The sequence below is a fragment of the Squalius cephalus genome (assembly GCF_949319135.1).
Source record: "Squalius cephalus genome assembly, chromosome: 1".
Lineage (NCBI taxonomy): Eukaryota > Metazoa > Chordata > Actinopteri > Cypriniformes > Leuciscidae > Squalius > Squalius cephalus.
The window spans coordinates 535,750-561,776 of NC_137122.1; the positions used below are offsets into that span (position 1 = coordinate 535,750).

The 26,027-nt window shown below is 39.6% G+C and overlaps 1 protein-coding gene across 4 annotated transcripts; it reads left to right on the forward strand.

Moving 5' to 3' along the window:
- The first annotated feature begins 6,272 nt into the window (after positions 1–6,272).
- On the forward strand, positions 6,273–25,715 carry LOC307169651 (uncharacterized protein). Of its 4 annotated transcripts, none has more exons than XM_079890380.1 (4): positions 6,299–6,513; positions 9,890–10,061; positions 17,791–19,968; positions 25,425–25,715. In XM_079890380.1, exon 3 carries the CDS (start codon positions 17,869–17,871, stop codon positions 19,948–19,950), a length of 2,082 nt encoding a protein of 693 aa, XP_079746506.1. In that variant the 5' UTR covers positions 6,299–6,513; positions 9,890–10,061; positions 17,791–17,868; the 3' UTR covers positions 19,951–19,968; positions 25,425–25,715. The 4 variants fall into 4 exon arrangements, with proteins under 4 accessions (XP_079746505.1, XP_079746506.1, XP_079746507.1 ...); XM_079890381.1 differs by having other exon boundaries at positions 6,299–6,498; XM_079890379.1 differs by lacking the exon at positions 9,890–10,061 and having other exon boundaries at positions 6,273–6,498; positions 17,876–19,968.
- The last annotated feature ends 312 nt before the right edge of the window (positions 25,716–26,027 follow it).

Sequence of the window (26,027 nt, forward strand, 5' to 3'; positions counted from 1 at the left end):
TCTTCTCGATGCACCGGTTTCGCCGTCTGAACTGTTGATAAGCATTTCAGACACACGTCACGCAGAGACATAGGTTACAGTCGTAACCTGAGACGTTTATTCTTTCTTTTGGTTGGGTTTGACTTAACTAACTAAATATGTTGGCTTGAGAAAATAATAATTCACATTTAAACTGAAAGAAGCCCATTAGACTGAAGTCATTATACTGTATATAACATTTCTAAGCTATCTATCTATCTATCTAATATTTATAATGAATCCATCCATCTATCATCTATCTATCTATCTATCCATCTGTCTATCTATCTATCTATCTATCTATCTATCTATCCATCTGTCTATCTATCTATCTATCTATCTATCTATCTATCTAATATTTATAATGAATCCATCCATCTATCATCTATCTATCTATCTATCCATCTGTCTATCTATCTATCTATCTATCTATCTATCTAATATTTATAATGAATCCATCCATCTATCATCTATCTATCTATCCATCTGTCTATCTATCTATCTATCTATCTATCCATCTGTCTATCTATCTATCTATCTATCTATCTATCTATCTATCTAATATTTATAATGAATCCATCCATCTATCATCTATCTATCTATCTATCTATCTATCTATCTATCTATCTATCTATCTATCTGTCTATCTATCTAATATTTATAATGAATCCATCCATCTATCATCTATCTATCTATCTATCCATCTGTCTATCTATCTATCTATCTATCTATCTATCTATCTATCTATCTATCTATCTATCTATCTATCTATCTATCTATCTATCCATCTGTCTATCTATCTATCTATCTATCTATCTATCTATCTATCTATCTAATATTTATAATGAATCCATCCATCTATCTATCTATCTATCTATCTATCTATCTATCTATCTATCTATCTATCTATCCATCTGTCTATCTATCTATCTATCTATCTATCTATCTATCTATCTATCTATCTATCCATCTGTCTATCTATCTATCTATCTATCTATCTATCTATCTATCTATCTATCTAATATTTATAATGAATCCATCCATCTATCATCTATCTATCTATCTATCCATCTGTCCATCTATCTATCTATCTATCTATCTATCTATCTATCTATCTATCTATCTATCTGTCTATCTATCTATCTATCTATCTATCTATCTATCTATCTATCCATCTATCTATCTATCTATCTATCTATCTATCTATCTATCTATCTATCTATATATCTATCTATCTAATATTTATAATGAATCCATCCATCTATCATCTATCTATCTATCTATCCATCTGTCTATCTATCTATCTATCTATCTATCTATCTATCTATCTGTCTATCTATCTATCTATCCATCTGTCTATCTATCTATCTATCTATCTATCTATCTAATATTTATAATGAATCCATCCATCTATCTATCTATCTATCTATCCATCTGTCTATCTATCTATCTATCTATCCATCTGTCTATCTATCTATCTATCTATCTATCTAATATTTATAATGAATCCATCCATCTATCATCTATCTATCTATCTATCCATCTGTCTATCTATCTATCTATCTATCTATCTATCTATCTATCTATCTATCTATCCATCTGTCTATCTATCTATCTATCTGTCTATCTATCTATCTATCTATCTATCTATCTATATATCTATCTATCTATCTAATATTTATAATGAATCCATCCATCTATCATCTATCTATCTATCTATCCATCTGTCTATCTATCTATCTATCTATCTATCTATCTATCTATCTATCTATCTATCTATCTATCCATCTGTCTATCTATCTATCTATCTATCTATCTATCTAATATTTATAATGAATCCATCCATCTATCTATCTATCTATCTATCTATCTATCTATCTATCTATCTATCTATCCATCTATCTATCTATCTATCTATCTATCTATCTATCTATCTATCTATCTATCTATCGATCTATCTATCTATCCATCCATCTATCTATCTATCTATCCATCTGTCTATCTATCTATCTATCTATCTATCTATCTATCTATCTATCTATCTATCTATCTATCTATCTATCTATCTGTCTATCTATCTATCTATCTATCTATCTATCTATCTATCTATCTATCTATCTCAGATCTCCTGCTGTCAGACTCACTGTTTTGGACGATGTCCTGCATCTTCTTCCAGACTCTGAACGGCAGGTTGCCCAAGTATTGTGGCACATGAATCAAAGCTCCAGAAGCCATCTGTGGATCCGGCTGTGAGCTCTGGACTCTGGAAGAACATTCAGGAGTCAGAACTGCAGTGGCTTTGGATCAGAACCAGAGAGACCAGAGACAGGAGCAGATCACTCACCTTTCCATTGAGCCTGGAAACTCCTGCAGAACAAACACACCATTTATCATCAAGAACTCAATCAATCAACCAATGATCAACCAATGATCTGAGATCAGACCTTCAGAAAGCAGACGTCACTGGCTTTCATCATCTCCTCCATGTCTTTGATTGTGTGTGAAAGAGCTGAGATGTGTGTGTTCATCTCCTCCAGCTTCTCCTCCATCCTCTGCTTCTTCTGCTCCTCTTCCTCCCTCAGTGCAGTGACTGTAGCTTCTTCTTCATCTCTGAGAAACTGATGAAGCTTCTCAAACTGCTGTTTAATCTGATGCTCTGTGTGCTCAGCTTGAGACTGAAATCAAAGCACATTCACTTCAATCATCTCAGTCGACACACATCAACACTTCACATCATTAACATCAGAGATAAACTCGGATACCTAACATACAGTATAACGGATAAATGCTGCTTTTCATTTACAGAAATAATAAACTGGAATCCATTATATTGAATCATAACTGTACATAGTGATCTTACAGCTGTAATGAAAATTATTCTTGTGGTAGATGTTTCTTACGTACCTGGAACCTAATTACCTGGGGCATCTCCAGTCGACACTTAATCTTTATACTCTAGCACTGCGTCTCCAGTCGCCAACTGGCTTCGAGTTTCCTAACCCTAACTTGTTCCACTTACTAACTTGCTGTGCAGCAATAATAATGACAGACATCAGACAATGCCTTCGAATATGCTTTAATCACGGCCGGAGGATCTCAGACCAATTTCAGAGAGAATCCCACCAGCAACAAGAATACAACAGTTTTTATAGAATTGGAGCATGGTGAAAATGACATGACACATTACATAATTTCCCTACAATTCGATTGGTTCTTCATAGGCAAACCCTTCTCTTACTAGGTAGAAGCAAACTCTGTTTTCTTGATTACTTCATTGTTAGTCACAAGGTTAATCACAAGTTTTCAAACCCGGACATCTGTCGAGTTTCATGTCCCCTATTTGTTATTTATACACTAAAGGGGGTGATTAGTTTTTCACACGGGTGATAGACGTTATTAATAAACTGTATTCTGTGTTTACTGATATTGCTTTTGTTTTGTGTTGCATTTAGTTTGAAGATCTAAAACTTTATCATGTAAAAAAAACAAAAAAAAAACATAAGAAATCAGGATAGATACTTTTTCCACATTACAGTAAATGTCATATGAAGTTGAGTAAATATTGAGTGCATGCATGTGTCTGTGTTTATGACTAATTATGGTTCACATGAAACAAGAGACATTTGTCTTACCTCATATATTGAAACCGCTTCACTGATGGGTCTGACTGTGTGATTGTCGTGTAGTTGTGAAGTAAAGCACACTACACACACAGGCTGTTTGTCCTCCAGACAGAAGAGTTTGAGTTTCTCATTTCTCCTAAATGACCTACATTGATAAGAGCAAACGCTGGCGACCACGGGCTGCAGCTTCACCCATACGCTGGCTCATCTGACAGGGGCAAAGTATATGCAGTGGGAGGAGTTGGATGTGGATCCAGCCCCGCCCCCTGGATCTCGTGTTCTGCAGCGAGGACCATCTCCCTTACATGAGACTGTGAGCAAATGGACCAAACATGGCATTACATTGAAAAATAAAGTTTCAAAACCTTACAAATACAATACACTATACATCTAAAGAGATAATTAACATATCCTATTGTTATATTACACTTGTATTAAAGTACAAAAAATCTAACAAGTAATAAAAATAAAATAAGTAATAGAAAAATAACATTTGTGAGTGTGATTCTTCTACGGCTGTTATCGAGTACATTTGACCTTTTTTTTCATGATCAATCACTCTGTAGTTTTTTGGGAAGACATGAACAAATGTGGACAACATGCGGAAAACATGTTTTTTTCCTGTAAGGGTTTAAAATTCATCTAACATATTTAATTGATGGATGCAAAATATAGTTTACTTGCAAATAAAATGTTTAATGGCAAACTCATGTTTCCTGGTTCCCCAGATTCAGCAGCGCGTAGGCTACATTACACGCGGTCTGGCTGAAGGCATTGCCTGTTGTACAGTAACTTCATCTAACTTAAGTCGCATTAACTGTGTAACCCATATTAAGTTCATCAACACATTATCCAATTGATCATGGTTATCACTCAATATACGTAAAAAACGTGACTGTTACGTTAACTGCAACGTGATCTGATGACCAACTTTCGTCATCTCTACTAGTTACATTGTGGCGACCGGAAAAGTGGAATTCCTGGATCTGTTGATCCACGACGTGACTGTGTAACGCTGTCATTAAGAGTAACGGCGGCGTCGTGGATCAACAGTCGTGTGTTGGTAACCAGTTGGTCGTTTTAGTTTTTAATATAATGTGAGTGATGATGAAAGTGCTGTGAGTCTGGAGAAACAGGCGTTTATCTATTCACTCTCAGTGCTGAGAAACGTAGCCTTCGTGCGTTACGCTATTGTGGTAATAATAACTAAAGTACCTAATTATGTTACATATTTATTTTACAGAACAAAGAAGGCAAAGACACGTCACAAACAGAAAATCCCCTTTTCCCTGTGGGATCTAGCATCATATTTGGATATTGGAATAATAAATGAAGTAGCCAATTTAAAATAAATCACATGTACACACAATGTCCCTATTTTTTTTTACTGTTTTCTAGGGGTTTCTTAATTTTAGACTCTAGTTGGCCAACACACATTATATGCAATGCAATATCCTCATGAATAAAAAATGGTGTTTGTGTGTGTGTGTGTGTGTGTTGCATTCTCAAAATAATGACAACAATATATGAACAGCGTATGAGTAAAATAATATTAAATATTATAAAAAAAAAACAATATTAATATGATTAAATACTTAAATATTATTAAATGTAGTGGTATTAATAATATTAATAATATGACAGAGGGATGGCCGATTTCATGATCTGATCAGAGCCAGTCCCAAAGATCCAAGGGCCTCATAAAATGTAGAGGTTTACATATGTGTTATTTTTTATATAGGCTATTTTGATATTTCCATTTATTTTACTTTGGGTTTTTTGTTGGACCAATAGATTCTGATGGTAATATCTGTCTTTTGGAGCCTCCTGTCCCGACAGAACCCCAGTCAGTCGTAAGCAGCCACTCAATACACCAGACATTATGACAAATAGTGCTATAAAGTGCAGGCTATACTCGGCCAAATGCTCATCTTCACAGGACGATGGGGATGAAGAGTTTCTGCTGCCACAGAGAGGCCTATAGAGGGAATGCTAATATTATGTGTCTACACATCAAACAATCTCTACCCATTCAGATTATTTCACATTTTTATGGAATCTAAGTTTAAATCTAAGTATAAACGGGAAGAATGAATGAGGTGTTTAAACACCACTTCCTCTTTTAAAAAGGGGAGGAGACCGATAGAAACTGTGGGTTTACCGAAGAGAACCTGCTGCCGACCAGGTTAGGTTCACAGAGTAAGTCACCATGGTACACGTCCTTCAAACTGCACATCATAAACCCATATCAAATGTACTCTTTATTACAAGTGACAAAAAATGTACAAGGCAACCAATTGCATTCAACAAAACATTTAATTATATATTATATACATTGAACGACATATATATATATATATATATATATATATATATTTTTTTTTTTTTTTTTTACACAAACATTTTACATAAACCACAATTAACTATTCTCTTCCAGTAAGCACTAACTAAAGCTGGCTACATAAAACACAACTACTGCCTAGGTTCATGAGAGGACGGCTGAAGTGTTTAAAGGTCAGACACACAGTAGTTTCTTCAGCTTACCGCGAGCGCGCTTCGGGAACACTGGAGCTGTCGGCTGCGCGTGCTCGTGCTCGTCCACACGCGTCACTTCCGCGTCCCTCAGTTGCCATGGCAGTCCGTGGGAGAGTCGTATCTCTCTGACCAGTGTTATTGTTTGGCACACGATGGCGGCTGTGGAGCGCAGAAGCTGAGTCCCGGGACCTGTGGCGATCGAGACATCCCGGCCGGACCTTTTACTGTCCATGGGCCGGACGCGAAAGAGCTAGGAGAGCTAGGAGAGCTAGTAGCCGTGTCTCTTCTTCCCTCATTGGGTCTCAGCGTCGAGTCTTCAGAGGTGGGTAGTAGCGAAGTACATTTACTTGAGTATTTTTTTGGAAAACATTTACTTTTAAGAGTAGTTTGGAATGTGGGTACTATTACTTTAACTCGAGTACATTTCTAATGAAAAAAACTGTACTTTTACTCCGTTACGGTGGGCGACGTTCCTCTCGTGACTGTATTGTGTTGTTAAATGCGTAGTTTATTCCGAGCGCGCTGTATCTTGTTTCTGGGCTTGAGCGATGCTCCGTTCACTCATGAATCATGCCTTTGCCTGCCGTAGACACAGTTTAAACATGCTTGCAGAAACATACATTTGATTACATTTTGGAGAACAGACAGAAGAAGATCCGTCGATGTACGTTTGTTTACAACGCCTAAGTTACACGCCTTTGAATGCAACACACTGCAGATTCACTTTATTTCGACATTGTCTAATAATCCAAATGTAGTTGCACAAGTTACTATTATACAAACCAGAGGACAGGCAATGATTTTCGGGCTATACAGATGGCAGAAATAATGCTTACGTCTCTCTTCTGTTTTTGATGCAAAGATAGCCTATCTACTTATGATAATAATAGTCATTTAAATAAAAAAATCTAAATAATATAATTATATATATATATGACGACTTCATATGCAAAAGCCTCCATCTGAAATTTTCTTCTAAAAGAGCATTTTTATCAAGCTTGTATGTTTATGTTCAGTTATTTCACTTAAATGGCAATGAAAAGTACCTATTAATTGTCATTAAAGTGAAAGTACTGAACTTAAATATACAAGCTTGATAAAAATCCTCCAAAATAATAATATTAATAATAATAAATAATAATAATAATTTTCCCACCTAAATCCTTAATAATATTATCCTTTTATTCAGGCAGAGTGATCTCTCTTGTGCCGCCCGTCACGGACAACATGTGTGTGTGCCAGTAGAGCAGTAAAACAAGAAATGTTTAAAAAACATTAAAGCTGGAGGTTTAGTGGCAAACATTGGCCATGCTCTGGAAAACTAGAAAAGAGCATCATCTCAGTGACAGGGAGCGCCGCATCCACTCATCCCTCTGGATTTTGTGGTGGATTTTAATTAATCAACTTTAATTAAACAACTAACATTTGTTTCTCTTGCAGGAAGAGCATTCATATGCTTTTAAATGTTTCAAAACTCTTTGGGGAAAAACTTGTGACTGAGTGTATGTGTCTATGTGTATTAATAATACAGAAAGGGGAAGTGAAACTAGACAAGTCTGTTAGAACAAATGAAGTCATCGTTAAAACCTTGTGATAAGTAATCACAAGATCAGAGTTTGCTTTACCCAGTAACAGAGGGGTTTGCATATGAAGAACCAATCAAATAGTGGGGAAATTATGTAATGCAGCATGAAATTTATGTCACACCTCTATACTATAAAAACTGTTGTGTTTACGGTGGGATTCTCAATGGAATTTGTCTGAGATTCTCCGGCCTTGCTTCTTGGGAAGATCTCCTGGCCGTGATTAAAGTATTTAAAGGACATTTGCAGGTCTGTTTGTCAATTTATTCCTGCGCAGGAAGCTAGTTTAGGAAGCTAGTTTAGGGAAACAAGTTAGTTAGAAACTTGGCCAGTTGTCGACTGAAGACGCAAGAGCTAGAGTATAAAGGTATTGGTGTCGAGTGGAGACGCCCCAGATAGTTAGGTTTAGGAAAATATCTACCACAATTTCCATGGGCTTGAATGACTTCGAGGGCATTTGTTGGCTACTATATCTGTGTTTATTTCTGTTTATGATTTGAACTGTTTTACCATTATTTAAACTTGGAAGAATTTAAATGATTTAAATTTTATATTCTTTTCTATATTTCTAGATCATTGTCATTTTTATGATGTAAACTGAGTGAGCAAAAGCAGTATCGGCTCCAAATATCGGTCCAAGAAAATCGGCAGCCCGTAAGTTCATCGGCTAAGGCTGATGAAAAAAAATCGGTATCGGCATCGGCACTAAAAAATCCATATCGATCGATCCCTAATATATATATATATTGCAGCACAGCACATAGCTTATGCCTACAAGGCACAACAAACCTGGTGTTCATTTTATATATAGCATAATTACAATAGCCTATAAATCGTTAAACAGGAACACTTCAGTAACACTGCACTAGAGAAAAATATATTGATTATCACTTTAAATTAGATTTTTTTTTTAAAATTTAAGGCCATAAAAGGTCTTAATATATATATATATATATATATATATATATATATATATATATATATATATATATATTTTTTTTTTTTTTTTAAATGTCTTATTTTTACTTATGAAAGGTCTTAGATTTTAGATGCCACTTTGACTTAGACTTATCTAAATGCTTTCGATATTAAAACTATCTAATTAGCGTAGGCCTACGTATTTTTTTAATTCTATCTTTGTGGATTTGCTTGTTCACGTGACAATTCGCGTCACTTACGGCACATATTAGCCTGCGTCTGTCTCCTGCACGCGAGAGGAGAGAAGAAAACGAGTAAATGTCAGTTCAGTTGTAAGTTCAGTCTTTATGTGTGCTTAGGAGTGTGCGATATTGAACTATGATGATATTGTAATCATTGTTTTAACTATGTACGAGGCACTGCGAGTGCGAGCTGACATCGCGTTTGTCTCTCATGCTTTCACTGTGCGATGTGTCAGTGCAGTTATAGATGTGCCCAAATGAGTTTTTGTCTTATATAATATCATATGTGACCCGATCCAGCAAAATGAGTCACAGTGACCCAAATTTCAAAATTGAGATTTTGGTATTAATGGAAAGAGGAGACCATAAGCTTTCAAATGATATCCTAGTCAAAGTCATACCTTGAATGGTTGTAAAGATATATACATTTGAATTATGGTCGTCTGCCCTCTTTTTCCAACTGAAAACCTGAGAAAATCACTTTTAAAGTTTTTTGCCCGTTTTTTTTTTCATATCTTTCAAAATCCATTGCATTTAAAGGGATGAACTATTTATTGTACAGCTTAATTTGACCAAAGACATTAATATATGCTATTATGCCAGGCTGAAGCTCAAATTATTTTAAAGTTTTTATTTGAATAAATAATTTAAAAGGCACTTTTACAAACATTTACTAAAATCAGAAAGATTGAACAGAGGTGCTACAGTTTTCCTTGAGAGAGGGTGTGTGTGTGTGTGTGTGTGTGTGTGTGTGTGTGTGTGTCTGTGTGTGTGTGTGTGTGTGTGTGTGAGAGAAAGTGAGAGAGGCAGAGAGACAAGGAAACGGAGAACAAATAATGTTAGCCTATGCAATCATATCTTTGTGTAGGCTAGTTGACAATAACAGTGTAACATATTCATAACGGAGATACCAACAGTTAAATATTGGGTTAAAATAAATCAAACACATTGTAATGGATTCTCCTTGCAGATAAATACACTCACAGAATAATTGCACTCACTCTCATCCATACAGGGCTGTCACTTTCGCTGTCGCTGTCATCAGAGGATGACACGTCTCCATATCCAAAACAATCACTGACTAGCCTTAGCCACTCTTGCTGACCAGCAGCAGAGCTTAGGTTAGAAGCCTCCAGTGAGAGGTCCTCCTTTTGACAGCGACATTTCTCAAATTAATAATATTTAATCTTTCTGAGGAGATCTGCTAGCTTGTTTACACAGAGCGCTGCGAGTCTGACAGGAGGATGGCTGGACCAATCGCGTGCCGGTCAGTCGAAATGGGGCTTCCCATTGACAAATGATCAGCGTTTGTGTACATTTCTAAGCTTTTTGATTGGTTCTATACAACGTGTAAAACCATATTTGGAGAGCAGAGACGTTTGAGGGGATTCCCGGGAAATGCTCAGGTGACGAGAGGAGTTGAGAAAAGTAATATTCATTTCCAGCGAATTTAGTAAAACTTTGTAAAATTTAATAGTCATTTAAATACCTTTACTCAATTATCTGGACTACAAAACTTTAGGAGATTATTTTTGAATGTCTGTTCTTTGAAATTTAGCAAAAAAAAATAAAAAATAAAAATAATATTATTTCATTGTTTTTCCACATAATCGGCCCATATCTTAAAATGGAACGTTGCGACTTCCGACTCATTTCGCCAGATCGGGTCACATATTATGTTGTTATATTAGAATATCACATGAGCAAGAGTGCCGTTTTCCTGTGCACAACTGCAAATGTGCCATATATAATGTGCCGATATAATTTCTCTTCATATCGCCGACGAGAATGTCATAATGAAGCCGTAGTCCAACAGACAGCGATCAATCACTTGTTTTTCTGAATGAATCAGCCGTTTGATCAAATCGGTTGAATAAATGACTCCAACAACTCGCTTAAGACAGTGACTTGCCGCCACCTACTGGTGGTTTTAGTTTCATATTTAAAGTAGCCTTTAATTAAAACGTTAAAATTATAAATCATTTCATATTTAAATGTTGATTTCTGCAATTGTAAATGAAGTGTAAATATAGTAGGCTAATGCCAGTTCTGATGCCGCTTCTGTGTCACCTCTGCACTGCAAGGATGGATTTTAATTTAATGATTTAATTTGACATTGGGACTGTGTTGTTCTAATATAATTTAATTTGAATGTTAGAATTTGACATACCTAAAAGCATACCTAAATGCATACCTCTAAATACTTTTAGAAACAATGTCCATATATAGGTGAAAATGCCCCTGGAAATCAATTTAAGGTGGGAAATATTATTATTGCCCCTTAATAAAAATGTTAATTTCGGTCACTACTGTGAACTGACCACTGCATAGAATATACAAATATGAATATCTTCGTGGGTCTGCTGTCAACAACAGGCCTAAACCAGCCAGGGTACCAGTGCAAAAACACAATCAGTAAAATAATTATTAATAATCTAATTATTATCAACAAAACTTATCATAAGATGATGAGAAAATATCGAGACATATTTTTGTCAATATTGCGCACCCCCTAATGCACGGTATTAATTTTGATTTCTTCAGATCTTAAAAAGGTCTTAAAAAGCCTTAAATTTGACTTTAAAAATTGTACAGATACCCCGATATGTTACCTTAATCTCATTTCATAATGTCATAACGAAAATAAACATTTGGAGTAAAAAAATGAAGCCTATTGTTTGGCGCATTTTGCTTTTCAAACGCGTGCGGAGAACATTTACTGAAGGGATCAAGCTGCTCAAAACTATTAAACTAATTATTGTTACCATATTATACATCTACGTTTGAGCAGATATCCACAAACACAGTATTTAACAGTAAACACGGTTCTAAACATTATAATATTCACCATAGTATACACTAGTGCTGTAGCGGTGCGACGATGAATTACGTCAAGGTTTTTTTTTCTTCTTTTTTGCACCATTCCCGGAGGTACAGCTCGCCACACACACACACACCGCCGCCGTGTTATTCTGTCATGTTTTCTCCCTTTCTTTCCAAACCGCGACAAACGCCAGTCTCCTTTCTCTGCAGAATGCCATAAATCCGCTCAACCAATCACAGCGCACCATTCCACGCACTGTAAACAGTAACGGCGGCGCTTTGAATACACCCGGCATCCTAGTTTTCCTTATCTACTTTGTACTTTTTGATCAACAAACAAAAAAATTAATACATTTGACGGCATTGATGAACCTGTGGTGGTTTCTGCCGTAGGAAAGAAATGTAAGCCATCGAAATCTAATAATTTACGTGAGGAGATTAAGAAGATGAGGCACGCGGGAGGAAGAGGAATGCCGACTGTTGCTCGTTCTCACACGACAGCATCAAACTTCTGTCACGCTGACACGTTAACCCCAGGGGATCTTTTAAAAACTTTAAATTCTTGTACTCAAAGTCAACGAAAACCGAGCAGGACCAAGCCATTTTACAGCTGATCGCCGTCAATAAAGTTCAGGAGGTATTTCTTAGCGATGGCTATTGAATGTAGCCTATGTTTAGTCCTGTAAGTTATATAAGATTAGTATTGACCGAGTTCAGAGGCTGTCATAATGTGGATCAACTTACTTTGTTGTGTATTTTCAACAGTTTCAATATGACATATGAATATTTATATTGATTCAATGGATTAATTGCATTTTGAAAAAAAAAAAAAGTTGTGAATTTATTGCATTTTTGGGAAACAATAATCCGTTTTTTATCATAAATCTTTGAAAATCTAAATCTGGATTTGAATTATTTATGTTATTATAACCTAAAGATGCTATGTGAAAGTTTGAAACAGAAAATAGTGGGTTTCATCTTGCCACTTTCTTGGTAAAGAAAACACATTTTTTACTCAAATTAATCAAAATGGATTTATCACGTTTATATTATTCAGAAGTAAACATTGTAGCTGACAGAGCGTTTATGTCAGAATGTTTATTTTTAAACCACAACCTTCTGAGTGCTTCTTTTACCGATATATTTACCGATATCTTTTGCATTTCTCATCAAACAACGTCAGACTTGGCACTGCTCTTACTCGTGCCCAGACAGCTGTCGAGTTTGAAATCCATCGGAGTAACGGTTCAACAGAGATATGCGAATAACAGACAGGAGAATTAATTCCAATTAGTCGTTAGATTAGTCAACTAATCGATAAAATAATCGCCTGACTAATCGTTTAATTAATAATCGTTTACCCCAGCCCTAGTATACACTCATACTAGCCTACTTTTACCATGCTGTGTTTTATTATAGAATATAAAAACATCCTCGTGTCGGACATGTATTGCCTACCAGTCTAGTTCACATTTCAACATGTTTCTGTCTATATATAGATACATACGTTATTAGGCTTAGTTCATGTTCATCTCATTAGTAAAATCCAAGGTAAATCCAAGGTAAACAGCACAGCACAAACACAGTCTTCCAAACTCGATGAAAAGCAGAGAGGAGTAAGTTCCCGAAGTCTCTTATTCTTTGTTTAGACTGTGAACCACCCCGATGTCTTTGTATATCCCTGTGCCTACAAGAGAAAATATCAATGTACTGTAAACATAATCAAAGTAACACTGACAAATGCCCCCATCTTATATGTAGCCAGCAACTTTCAGAAAAGGGTATTGGTGTATAACACATGAACTTACTGAACAGGGCCTTTATCCCTAATGGCCATCTGTACACACTTCCTGAACATCCAGGTCTTTACGAAGAGCATCTATGGTGCGCATGAAACCCTCCTTCTCCATGGCAACAGAATTTCTCTGTGTCTCCCCTTTGTCCAGGCTGACCATTGAAATTATTTTTTTGGAGTCTTTGTCCATTGCCGTGTACGTACAGTACTGTGTGCTAAATCCCGGACTGTCCATGCGGCCATCACCTTTGAAAACAAATATCAATGGCAAAAATGGTAAATACACAAAAGGGAGATAAAAGACAAGCCAACCACTGAAGGGGGTAGGAAAATGCTAAATGAAACACAAACTATTGAGAGGTAAATAGATGTCTAGTTTACACAGAGTACATGTCTTGCAAATAAAATTCAGTTGACTTTGTTGTCCATGACTGACATTTATTGACTACCACCACCACCTTTGTAGCTCACGAAGGACAACAACTGGCCCTTTTGAATGTAGCTGGGCAATTATGGCTGATCTTTTCTCATTCCAGAACTCTGTTATACTGGCAACAACAGTGGTTGTTTTGTATGGCAAAGAAAGTTGACCAATCGACCATACCCATGTTCATGAACTTGAACAAAAGTGCCATTTTGGCATAGTTGTTGCCTGATAAGAGTATGTTGTTGGCCAACATAAAGTCTCCACTTGACATTCCATACTTCACAGATGGCTGGGAGCTCCACCGCCATACAGTGTGGACACATATATGATAGCATGAAAAGAAATGAAGATTATATTATTCCTCCCCAAGCAGGTTAGTTAGCTAGCTAGTTCTACGTAGGGCTGGGCTATAAATCGGCTACAATTCTCATGCGCATCTCGTCAGTAAAGCCGGTTCCGTGATTAGTAGTAAATCGAGCGCCATTTCGGATGGAGCGGCATTTACTACAGGTGATGACGATTTACTACTAATTGATTTATCGCCCAGCCCTAGTTCTACGTTCTTTATTCACCTCCAAAAAAGGGTTGTAGTTACTAGTTCCACAAATGCCTGAAGGCACGTTTTTAAATACAGTACATAAAATACAGACTTATGAACTAAGAGACGTTGACTATAAAAGATTACAAGCCAATCGCCAGGACCACAACATTGCAGTTGTTTGTGTTAGCCACATGTAGCTGCTAATATGCTAACGGCAAGTGCTCATAAAGACCCGTTAGCTTTGTGGTTTTACTGTCGTGTAAATGACAAAAATACACCATAACATGTCCGCGCGGGTTAATAGTTCATCGGCTTCTCACCCGTCCAGCAGAAAAAAATGGCACAGCCGCATCTGTTGGTAGTCCTTCCTGGTCCTTCAGTTGCCGCCAGCGTTGGAAAGCAGTGCCTAGAATGACCCTTGTTTTTGCCTTTTCTCTTTCAGCCGTTTTGTTCGCAATTGCTCTCTCATATAGGTTTCCTTTTGTGTGCTGGTGTCTTGTCTGCCATTCTACAAACGGAAGCAACTTGCACTTACTCTCTCTCTCTCTCTGTCTCTCTTTCTGGTTTTATTGGCGGATCGCAACCAACTTACAACTTACCACCTACTGTACCGGGGTGACTTGCACTTACTGTGACTGGGTCACGAGCTTTGAGTATGCGTACGAAGGGGTCGCGCGCACGAAGGGGGTATGGCATGACCGTTTGATTGACAAACTTACCGTCCAATGATTCTAGGTGGTCTTGGAAATGATTGGCTGGAGTTTTTCGAGTCCTGCCCGTTCCACAGATGATTAAATTGCTTAATTTTCATTTCAGTGCTTCTAACTCAGTGGCTGTAAGTGGGTTAGGAATAGGATTTCAAGTGATTTTGAAAAAATGGACAAAAAAGAGAATCACATACCCCACCTTTAAGGCTTGAGATTCCAGGCATGGAGAGATCTCAGAGGTAATCTACATTCCCCACTGTCCTGAGCCCCTGTGACCGTCCGGCTCCGAGATACTGCCACTTCCTATCCAGCTTTGACTGGGCAAAACTCGGGACCCAAGCCAAGTTGGGGCTCTGGACTCCGGGCATGGAGGGGTCACCCAGTGGGCCCCCTATGCTGGGTTATTGAGCCGACTTAACCCTCTAAGCGACAAAGTCACAAAATTGCGACAAGACGTCATACTTAATAAAACAGGCTGTAGATCCTTATATGGTGTAATATCTCATTTGTATTCCCTACCACTAGATGGCAGACATGTAATACTTCGATTCAAGACCAAAATGACATCATGTTCCTATTTAAAGTGTTGGAGGAAACAGCAGAGCAAGTGAGCGATCGTGTCATTGATGCGGAAGCAGTTCAGTTCACAGCGTCTGAGTAAATTGTGAGATTTGTGAGAGAAAATCGTCAAATGACTAATAAAAACTTGTACCGTGAGGATGTGTTGCAAATGTTATTTGCCGATTCTGACTCTGAAGGGGAATATTTGCCTTTTGGAAATGACGATCGGCCGTCTAATGATCGCGCTTCTCCTGGTACATCTTTGCCGCGCAATGGTGCCGCCCGCGCTTCTCCCGGTACAACTTTGCCGCGCAAGGCGCGAGTGTTCACGAAGCACAAACAGATAATTTTGACTGTTGCTAGAGGTAAAGGCATCAGGGGTAGAAGAAATAGGGCTGGAATATTACTGATGAACTGATCAAAAAGTAGGCTACTGTTCACATGCGTTTTACTACTATATAATATAATAATAATTTAGTACTTTCTCCTGTTATTGTTGGTTTCCTCTTTTCTCATCATTTGGAATGAGGATAAAAAAATATATAAATAAATATGCAAATAAGTTCAAACGTCTGTTCAAGATCTACTATTTCCTAATTATGAGTCTGAGTCTATTTACACCCCACATACACTTTCAGTCATCCCCAATATTTTTCTAATTTACAGTATATCTCTATCTTTAAGTCCTTTCAAGCCACAAGATTTTGAAATTTTGATGTCAAAATCCAGCATTTAAAAAAAAAAAAAAACCTTGTCGCCTAAATGGTTAAGGAGCCATATCACCCTGTAGCCCAAGACTGGTCTCCCACTGAAGCTAAGCAGGGCTGAGCCTGGTCAGTCCCTGGATGGGAGACCTCCTGAGAAAACCAGGTTGCTGCTGGAAGAGGTGTTAGTGAGGCCATCTTCTTCTGCTTATCCGGGGCCGGGTCGTGGGGGTAGCAGTCTAAGCAGAGATGCCCAGACTTCCCTCTCCCTAGACACTTCCTCCAGCTCTTCCATGGGGGACACCGAGGCGTTAGGTAGATAGTCTCTCCAGCGTGTCCTAGGTCTTCCCCGGGGTCTCCTCCCAGTGTCTCTTCCTTCGAAATAGAGTAGGGGTGTAACCCCGGCATCCTGGCCAAATTTGCCCCTTGGCCTCTGTCCATCATGGCCTCCTAATCATCCCCATATACTGATTGGCTTCATCACTGTCTCCTCTCCACCAGTAAGCTGATGTGTGGTGGGCGTTCTGGCGCAATATGGCTGCCGTCGCATCATCCAGGTGGATGCTGCACATTGGTGGTGGTTGAGGAGATCCCCGTTTCCATGAAAAACGCTTTGAGTACCCAGAAAAGCGCTACATAAATGATGTGAGTTATTAATTATTAAGGCTCCAGACTTCCGGTGTGGGCAGAGTCTGGAGCCCCAACTCTGCTTCCTTCCCGAGATACACCCGGTTAAACTTCCACCTTTGACTAGCCATTACTCTGGGGCCAAGCCGAATTAAGGCTCCAGACTCCCGGTGTGGGGGGCCCACTAGGAGCCCCCCCCTAAGCCCAGAGTCTGGAGCCCCAACTCGGCTTCCTTCCCAAGATTCACCCGCTTAAACTTCCAGTTTGACTCCAGCTACAACTCCAATCAAGCCAAGTTGGGTCCCAGACCACTGGCCACTAACACCTACCCATCCCACCCAGGGCTCTGGAATTTTATTAATACTTCACTGTTACTGAATAAATATATTGATGTTATACTTCTTTAAAATTAATAAATTTTTATAATTTGTGAATCAAAGATGATGTGGGCTTATTTGGAACAAATGCGTGCTGAAAAGTTCCAATTAAGCCCATGCCAGACTTATGACTTTATTCCTAAATTATCTTATTTTTATATTCTAAAATGTACATCAACTAATAAATACATTTTCAAATGAGAGATAAATCTTGCATCTTAAATAATTTTTCTTATAAACTGTCAATTTCTATGAAAAAATCCTAGACTTAGATTTTGGTGGGCTTATTGGGTACACTTACCCCAATAGTTCTTGCTAAAGAAACATGGGATAATTATCAAATTATCATAATATTTTAAAAAATTAAATTTGATATTTTTTTCTTTCATGTCAGGCCTGATGGAAGAGAGTGAGGAGAGTGAAGAACTTATGGAAGTGAAAGAGGAGAGTGAAGAACTGAGTGAAGTGAAGAAGGAGAGTGAAGAACTGAGTGAAGTGAAGGAGGAGAGTGAAGAACTGAGTGAAGTGGAGGAGGAACATCATGTCCATCCTGGAGAAAAACCTTTGAGTCGCTCAAAGACTAAAAATAATTTTTTAAAGAAAAGAGCCAAGAAATCTTTCACCTGCACTCAGTGTGGAAAGAGTCTCACAAGCAAAGGAAGTCTTGAGCGTCACATGAGGATCCACACTGGAGAGAAGCCATTCTCATGTGACCAGTGTGGAAACAGCTTCACAAGCAAACGAAGTCTTGAGCGTCACATGAGGATCCACACCGGAGAGAAGCCATTCTCATGTGACCAGTGTGGAAACAGTTTCACAAGCAAACGAAGTCTAGAGATTCACATGAGGATCCACACCGGAGAGAAGCCGTTCTCATGTGACCAGTGCAGCAAAACATTTATCTGTGCATCAGTCCTGAAGACACACCTGACAGTTCATACTAAGGAGAAGCCACATTTATGTTCTGTGTGTGGAAAGAGTTTTTCACTTCTGCTGTATTTACACACACATCAGAAAATTCACACTGGTGTAAGAGAGTACATGTGCTTTGAGTGTGAGGAGACTTTTACTACAGCGAAAAGTTTAAAACTGCACCAGAGAATTCACACTGGAGAAAAACCTTACAAGTGTTCACACTGTGACAGGAGATTCAGTCAGCCAGGACATCTGAAAACACATGAGATGATCCACACTGGAGAGAAACCTTATAAGTGTTCACACTGCGACAAGAGATTCAGTCGATCAGCACATCTGAAAACACATGAGATGATCCACACTGGAGAGAAACCTTACAAGTGTTCACACTGTGACAAGAGATTCAGATGTGCTGATCGACTGAAAAGACATGAGATGTTCCACACCGGAGAGAAGCCATTCTCATGTGACCAGTGTGGAAACAGTTTCACAAGCAAACGAAATCTTGAGATTCACATGAGGATCCACACCGGAGAGAAGCCGTTCTCATGTGACCAGTGTGGAAAGAGTTTCACATGCAAACTGAATCTTGTGCGTCACATGATGATCCACACCGGAGTGAAGCCGTTCTCATGTGATCAATGCAGCAAAACATTTCTTAGGGCATCAGACCTGAAGACACACCTGACAGTTCATATGAAGGAGAAGCCACATTCATGTTCTGTGTGTGGAAAGAGTTTTTCACTTCTGCCATATTTACACGCACATCAGAAAATTCACACTGGTGTAAGAGAGTACATGTGCTTTGAGTGTGAGAAGACTTTCACTACAGCGAGAAGTTTAAAACTGCACCAGAGAATTCACACTGGAGAAAAACCTTACAAGTGTTCACACTGTGACAAGAGATTCAGTCACTCATCAACTCTGAAAACACATGAGATGATGCACACTGGAGAAAAACCTTACAAGTGTTCACACTGTGACAAGAGATTCAATCAGCCATCAAATCTGAAAACACATGAGAAGATCCACACTGGAGAACAACCGTACAAGTGTTCACACTGTGACAAGAGATTCAATCATTCATCAGCTCTGAAAACACATGAGATGATCCACACTGGAGAACAACCTTACAAGTGTTCACACTGTGACAAGAGATTCAGTCGATCAGCAAATCTGAAAACACATGAGATGTTCCACACTGGAGAGAAGCCGCACAAGTGTGATCAGTGTGGGAAGAGTTTTCCTTTTAAAAGTGACCTGAAGAAACACATGAGAGTTCACACTGGAGAGAAGCCGTTTAAGTGTGATCAATGTGGGAAAAATTTCAGTCATTCTTACCACCTTAAAGAACACATGATAATCCACACTGGAGAAAAACCTTACAAGTGTTCACACTGCGACAAGAGATTCAGTCAATCAGCACATCTGAAAAGACATGAGAGGATCCACACTGGAGAGAAGCCGCACACGTGTGATCAGTGTGGGAAGTGTTTCTCTATTAAAAGTCGCCTGAATCTACACATGAAGATCCACACTGGAGAAACCACTTAAACAAAGTCTGAGATCACGGTAAGTAGTTTATTTTCATGGTTTCCTACGTTCAATCAAGTGAGCGTAGCCGGCAACTTCAACACACGCACGCTGTTTTCGCAGTCACACCAAGACTTTAATGCAATAATTACCTTCATTTGAAATATAAGGCTGTGTTTACTTCCCTTTGCGAGATGCGAGACTTTCCCGATGCAAGAAGACCACCATTCAACCCGAAAAAGTTCACAGATCTATTCCAATGACTCCGAAGCTGTTCAGTTAAGGAGTAAATCATGGGCTAATTTTAATTTTTGGCTGAACTATCCCTTTAATTCAGTATTAACATTGCAGCAAGATCTAGTGAGAAAGCATTTGAATTCAGCACATAATTCTGTTTTTAACCACATACTGTATATCAGATCAAACAGCACTGACTTGGAAGCCAGGAGAAACATGCCATGAACGAACAAAAGTTCATGAAGTTATAAGGCTTTTAAGTCCACAAATACCAACATTCCCTATGGATTTAATGTTGTAGTAATGCTAACTGTAACCATGGTATTGTGGCAGAAAGTGTCAAATGTTTTTACATTTTCATTTCAGGATTCATACATCCTTTTGAGTGTATAATTCAAGCACTAATCACAGACTCTTAAGCCATTCACACTTTTTCCAGCTCTTCAAATCTCTAAATATTATCCAGTTTTAATGTTACTTTTAATGTGATGAATGAACACATGTGTCACAATGCAGGTTGAAGTAGGGAAGGATGCAGGATCTACTTCCAGCAGCTTAACCTTATTTACAAAGAACATAAAGAAAGACTCAGGCAAAACACTCTAGACAGGAAACAGAACAACCTAGCATATAGGGGTGGGGGGGGATGTCTACAGTGAAACATCATGATGAATGATGACATTGGTAAGGGGATGGGGGGGGGCGGGGTAACGTGACATAACTGCCAGATTCAAACTGCGCTCGTGCTATGGCTGGCACTGAGCTAAAGACGGACGCGCTCAGCGCTTGTCATATATCACAACGAGACACAGCTGGGACAAATGAACTAATGAGTAATTAACAAGACAACAGGTGAAGGATCAAATAAACCTGAAAACAGACATATTCCATCAACGGGGTGGTGGATGAGGGCGTGGCTTACCCAGAGCAGGAAGCCTCTAGTGCTGAGCTGGAAGTGCAGCGGGCCCAGGGTGGAGCCGGCAGATCGGGGCTGAGCATCTTGGGGTGAAGAAGCTTGGGCTCTGCAGAACTGACGTGAAGAAGCTCAGGCTCAGCAGGACTGACGTGAAGAGACTCAGGATCAGCAGGCATGACATGAAGATGCTCAGACTTGGCAGGCATGATGTGAAGAAGCTCAGGATGGCAGGCATGACGTGAAGAGATTTTTGAGTGGCGGCCATCTTGGTAGATCGCGTTGACATCAGTGGTGGATCTGCCATGCTGGACATCAGTCTTCGACGCCCAGAGATTGTTCTGGTGGCAGGCTTGATGGCTGGCAAGCTGGTTTTCTCCTCACTCTCCCTGATGGTAAAGGAGGATCTATTGTGGTCAAGCACCCACTCTACTCTACTCTAGTCCTTGAAGCTCCCCCGAGGACCATCTTTGGGCAGGCGTGCTCTGGTCTCTGAGTTCAGAAAAACACACTGAGGCTGGTGTCATCATAATGGACGAAAGGTACCAAATCCACAAACCTCTTTGTGTGGGCCTCGAGGGACAGATCCCCCCCTGGGAGAGGAGGAGAATCTCTACCACTGTTAGATCCATTTTTAGGGTCTGTCGTTCTGTCACAATGCAGCTTGAAACAGGAAAGGATGCAGGATCTACAGTGGGGAGAACAAGTATTTGATGCACTGCTGATTTTGCTGGTTTTCCCACTTACAAAGGTACTCTTCAACTGTGAGTGACGGAATCTAAAAAAAATCCAGAAAAACACATTGTATGATTTTTAATTAATTAATTTGCATTTTATTGCATGACATAAGTATTTGATATATCAGAAAAGCAGAACTTAATATTTTGTACAGAAACCTTTGTTTGCAATTACAGAGATCATGCGTTTCCTGTAGTTCTTGACCAGGTTTGCACACACTGCAACAGGGGTTCTGGCCCACTCCTCCATACAGACCTTCTCCAGATCCCTCAGGTTTTCGGGGCTGTCGCTGGGCAATACGGACTTTCAGCTCCTCTAAAGATTTTCTTTTGGGTTCAGGTCTGGAGACTGGCTAGGCCACTCCAGGACCTTGAGATGCTTCTTACGGAGCCACTCTTTAGTTGCCCTGGCTGTGTGTTTCGAGCCGTTGTCATGCTGGAAGACCCAGCCACGACCCATTTTCAATGCTCTTACCGAGGGAAGGTGGTTGTTGGCCAAGATCTTGCGATACACGGCCCCATCCATCCTCCCTCAATATGGTGCAGTCGTCCAGTCCCCTTTGCGGAAGAGCATCCGCAAAGAATAATGTGTTTCCACCTCCATGCTTCATGGTTGGGATGGTGTTCTTGGGGTTGTACTCATCCTTCTTCTTCCTCCAAACACGGCGAGTGGAGTTTAGTCCAAAAAGCTCTATTTCTGTCTCATCAGACCACACAACCTTCTCCCATTCCTCCTCTGGATCATCCAGATGGTCATTGGCAAGCTTCAGACGGGCCTGGACATGCGCTGGCTTGAGCAGGGGGACCTTGCGTGCACTGCAGGATTTTAATCCATGACGGTGTAGTGTGTTACTAATGGTTTTCTTTGAGACTGTGGTCCCAGCTCTCTTCAGGTCATTGACCATGTTCTGCGGTGTAGTTCTCGGCTGATCCCTCATCTTCCTTATGATTATTGATGCCCCACGAGGTGAGATCTTGCATGGTGCCCCAGACCGAGGGAGATTGACCGTCATCTTGAACGTCATCTAATAATTGCACCAGCAGTTGTTGCCTTCTCACCAAGCTGCTTGCCTATTGTCCTGTAGCCCATCCCAGCCTTGTGCAGGTCTACAGTTTTATCCCTGATGTCCTTACACAGCTCTCTGGTCTTGGCCATTGTGGAGAGGTTGGAGTCTGTTTGAGTGAGTGTGTGGACAGGTGTCTTTTATACAGGTAACCAGTTCAAACAGGTGCAGTTAATACAGGTAATGAGTGGCTTCTTAAAGAAAAACTAACAGGTCTGTGAGAGCCGGAATTCTGACTGGTTGGTAGGTGATCAAATACTTATGTCATGCAATAAAATGCAAATTAATTATTTAAAAATCATACAATGTGATTTTCTGGATTTTTGTTTTAGATTCCGTCACTCACAGTTGAAGTGTAAAAATTACAGACCTCTACATGCTTTGTAAGTGGGAAAACCTGCAAAATCGGCAGTTTATCAAATACTTGTTCTCCCTAGCTTAACTTTATTTTCAAAGAACATAAAAGAAACCAAAAACTCTAGACAAGAAACAGAACTACCTTGCATGTAGCGACGACAGACAAGATCAGATCAGATTCAACTTTATTGTTATTGCACAAGTACAACCTGTACAGCGATAGAAGTTACGGAGTATCTGAGGGGGCAGTTCAGCTTTTTTCAGTTTCCTGAGGAAGAAGATTCGTTGTTGAGCTTTCTTGATCATAATGGAGGTATTGAGTGACCAGGAGATGTCTTGTGAAATGTGGACACCCAGGAGCTTGAAGCTAGTGACCCGCTCTACTTCAGCCCCATTGATGTAAATGGGTGTGTGGGTGCCTGCCTTTGCTTTCTGGAAATCAACAATGAGCTCTTTGTTTTTGGAGGTGTTGAGCGCAAGATTATTATTTGCACACCATGCAGCCAGACTCTGCACTTCCTCCCTGTAGGCTGATTCATCATTGTCCCTGATCAAGCCAAGGAAATTTGATGATAGAGTTAGTGATGTGAATGGGGGAGCAGTCATGTGTGAAGAGGGATAGGCAACTCCGGTCCTGGAGGGCCACTGTCCTGCAGAGTTTAACTCCAACCCTAGTTAAACACACCTGAACAAGGCAATCAGTTTTTTTCAGGATTACTAGAAAAATACAGGCTGTTGAGTTTTTATCAGGGCTGAAGCTAAACTCTGCAGGATAGTGGCCCTCCAGGACCGGAGTTGCCTATCCCTGGTGTACAGTAATGGGCTGAGCACACACCCTTGTGACACACCAGTGTTTAGAGGAAGTGTAGTGTGGAGAAGAGGTTATTTAACCTTACCATCTGCGGTCTGTTGATCAGAAAGTCCAATATCAGTTGCAAATGGATATGCTGATGCCAAGCCTGTGTAATTTCATGATCAGATCAGATGGTATGACTGTATTAAAAGCTGAACTGAAATCGATGAATAGCATCCTTGCATATGAATTGCTATTATCTAGATGGGTAAAGGCAGAGTGGAGGACTGTGGATATGGCATCCTCAGTCGATCTGTTGGCACGATATGCATACTGGTGAGGGTCTAGTGCAGGAGGAAGACTGGGTTTGAGGTGAGCTAGGATTAGCTTCTCAAGACATTTGGTGATGATGGGGGTCAGTGCTACCGGTCGATAGTCATTCAGGCACTCTGGGTTTGATCACTTGGCCACAGGGACGATGATGGTGGTCTTGAGGCACACAGGAACAACAGCCTGGGCCAGTGACAGGTTAAATATATCAGTAAAGACTCCAGACAGTTGCTTTGCACATGTTCTCCACACGCGCCTAGGGATGCCATCCGGGCCGTCTGCTTTCCGTATATTCACCCTGCTCAGTACTGACTGCACAGCAGAGTCAGTGAGTCTGAGGGTTGGTCATCAGGTGGGAGGTGGGTAGTTTTGACAGGCTTAGTGTTGTTGTCCCAGTCAAATTGGGCATAAAAGTTATTAAGCTCATTAGCATAGAAGGTAGTGGTGGTAAGGGGGGTTGAAGTTACTCTTCTGTAACCTGTAATGGCCTGTATCCCTTGCCACATGTGTCGGGGGTCAGAGTTATTGAAGTGCTCCTCAATCAGACGTTTGTGGCTATGTTGGACATTCCGTATTCCCCTTTTCAGTTTAGCCCTGGATGTGCTATAGGCTTCTGCATTGCCAGATCGGAAAGCAATGTCACGAGCCTTTAGCAGTAGACGGACATCCTTATTCATCCAAGGCATCCAATCTCAGATCGGGAAACGGATCTAAAGCAAACTCAAAAATAGCAAACACACTCAACGCGACACCTTTAAATGACGTTCTATTAACATTAAGAAAACTGGACATTGTAACATTCCCATAACCAAAACACCCCCCACCCTCTTAAACATACTGAACATTTGGAAAACATTTTAGAACAAATATTTGTTAGCTTGGTATCCATCCATTGAGTTTATTATTATTATTATTATGATTGACTTAAGATGTGTTTTTTTTTTTCAGTTCATAATCAATTAGCATTCAGCTGCAACTTCTACAATACAACATAATACAATATACAATATTAAAGTTCTGAGCTTCATTTCACTAAGTTTTCTTTCTACCGCTGTGATTTTCAGGTGCTGAAGATGAACAAGATGATCAGGAGTGTCTGAGGATTGCTCTGATCGGGAAGACAGGAAATGGGAAGAGTGCAACAGGAAACAGTATTCTGGGAAGAGATGAGTTTGTCAGTGAATTAAGACTAGATTCAGTCACGACAGTTTGTGAAAAGAGAGTTGGTGAAGTTGATGGTCGACCAGTAACTGTTGTTGATACTCCAGGTCTCTTTGACACGACTCTGACAAATGGCATTAAAATAAATATTGAAATGTGTTTCCATGTCACCTGGACCTCATGTGTTCATCACTGTGTTGAGTTTGAATGACACAACAACTACAAAACCTCAATGATAAATAACAGAGAGAACATGGTATAAATAGGCTGAGACAAACAATAATGACAAACAGGTGAAAGCAATAATTCATGATGAGTCCGGGCAAAGGATTATGGGGACTGAAGTTCATGGCTGAGTGGCAAAGGTCAGAGGAGGAGTGCCCTCTAGTGGCCGACCTGGGCACACCAGCTGGTGACTGAGACCGAACATAACACGATTAAACACAATCAAACAAGTCATTGCAAACCTCCTGCTGCTCTGAGCTGCAAATGACACACACAAGGAG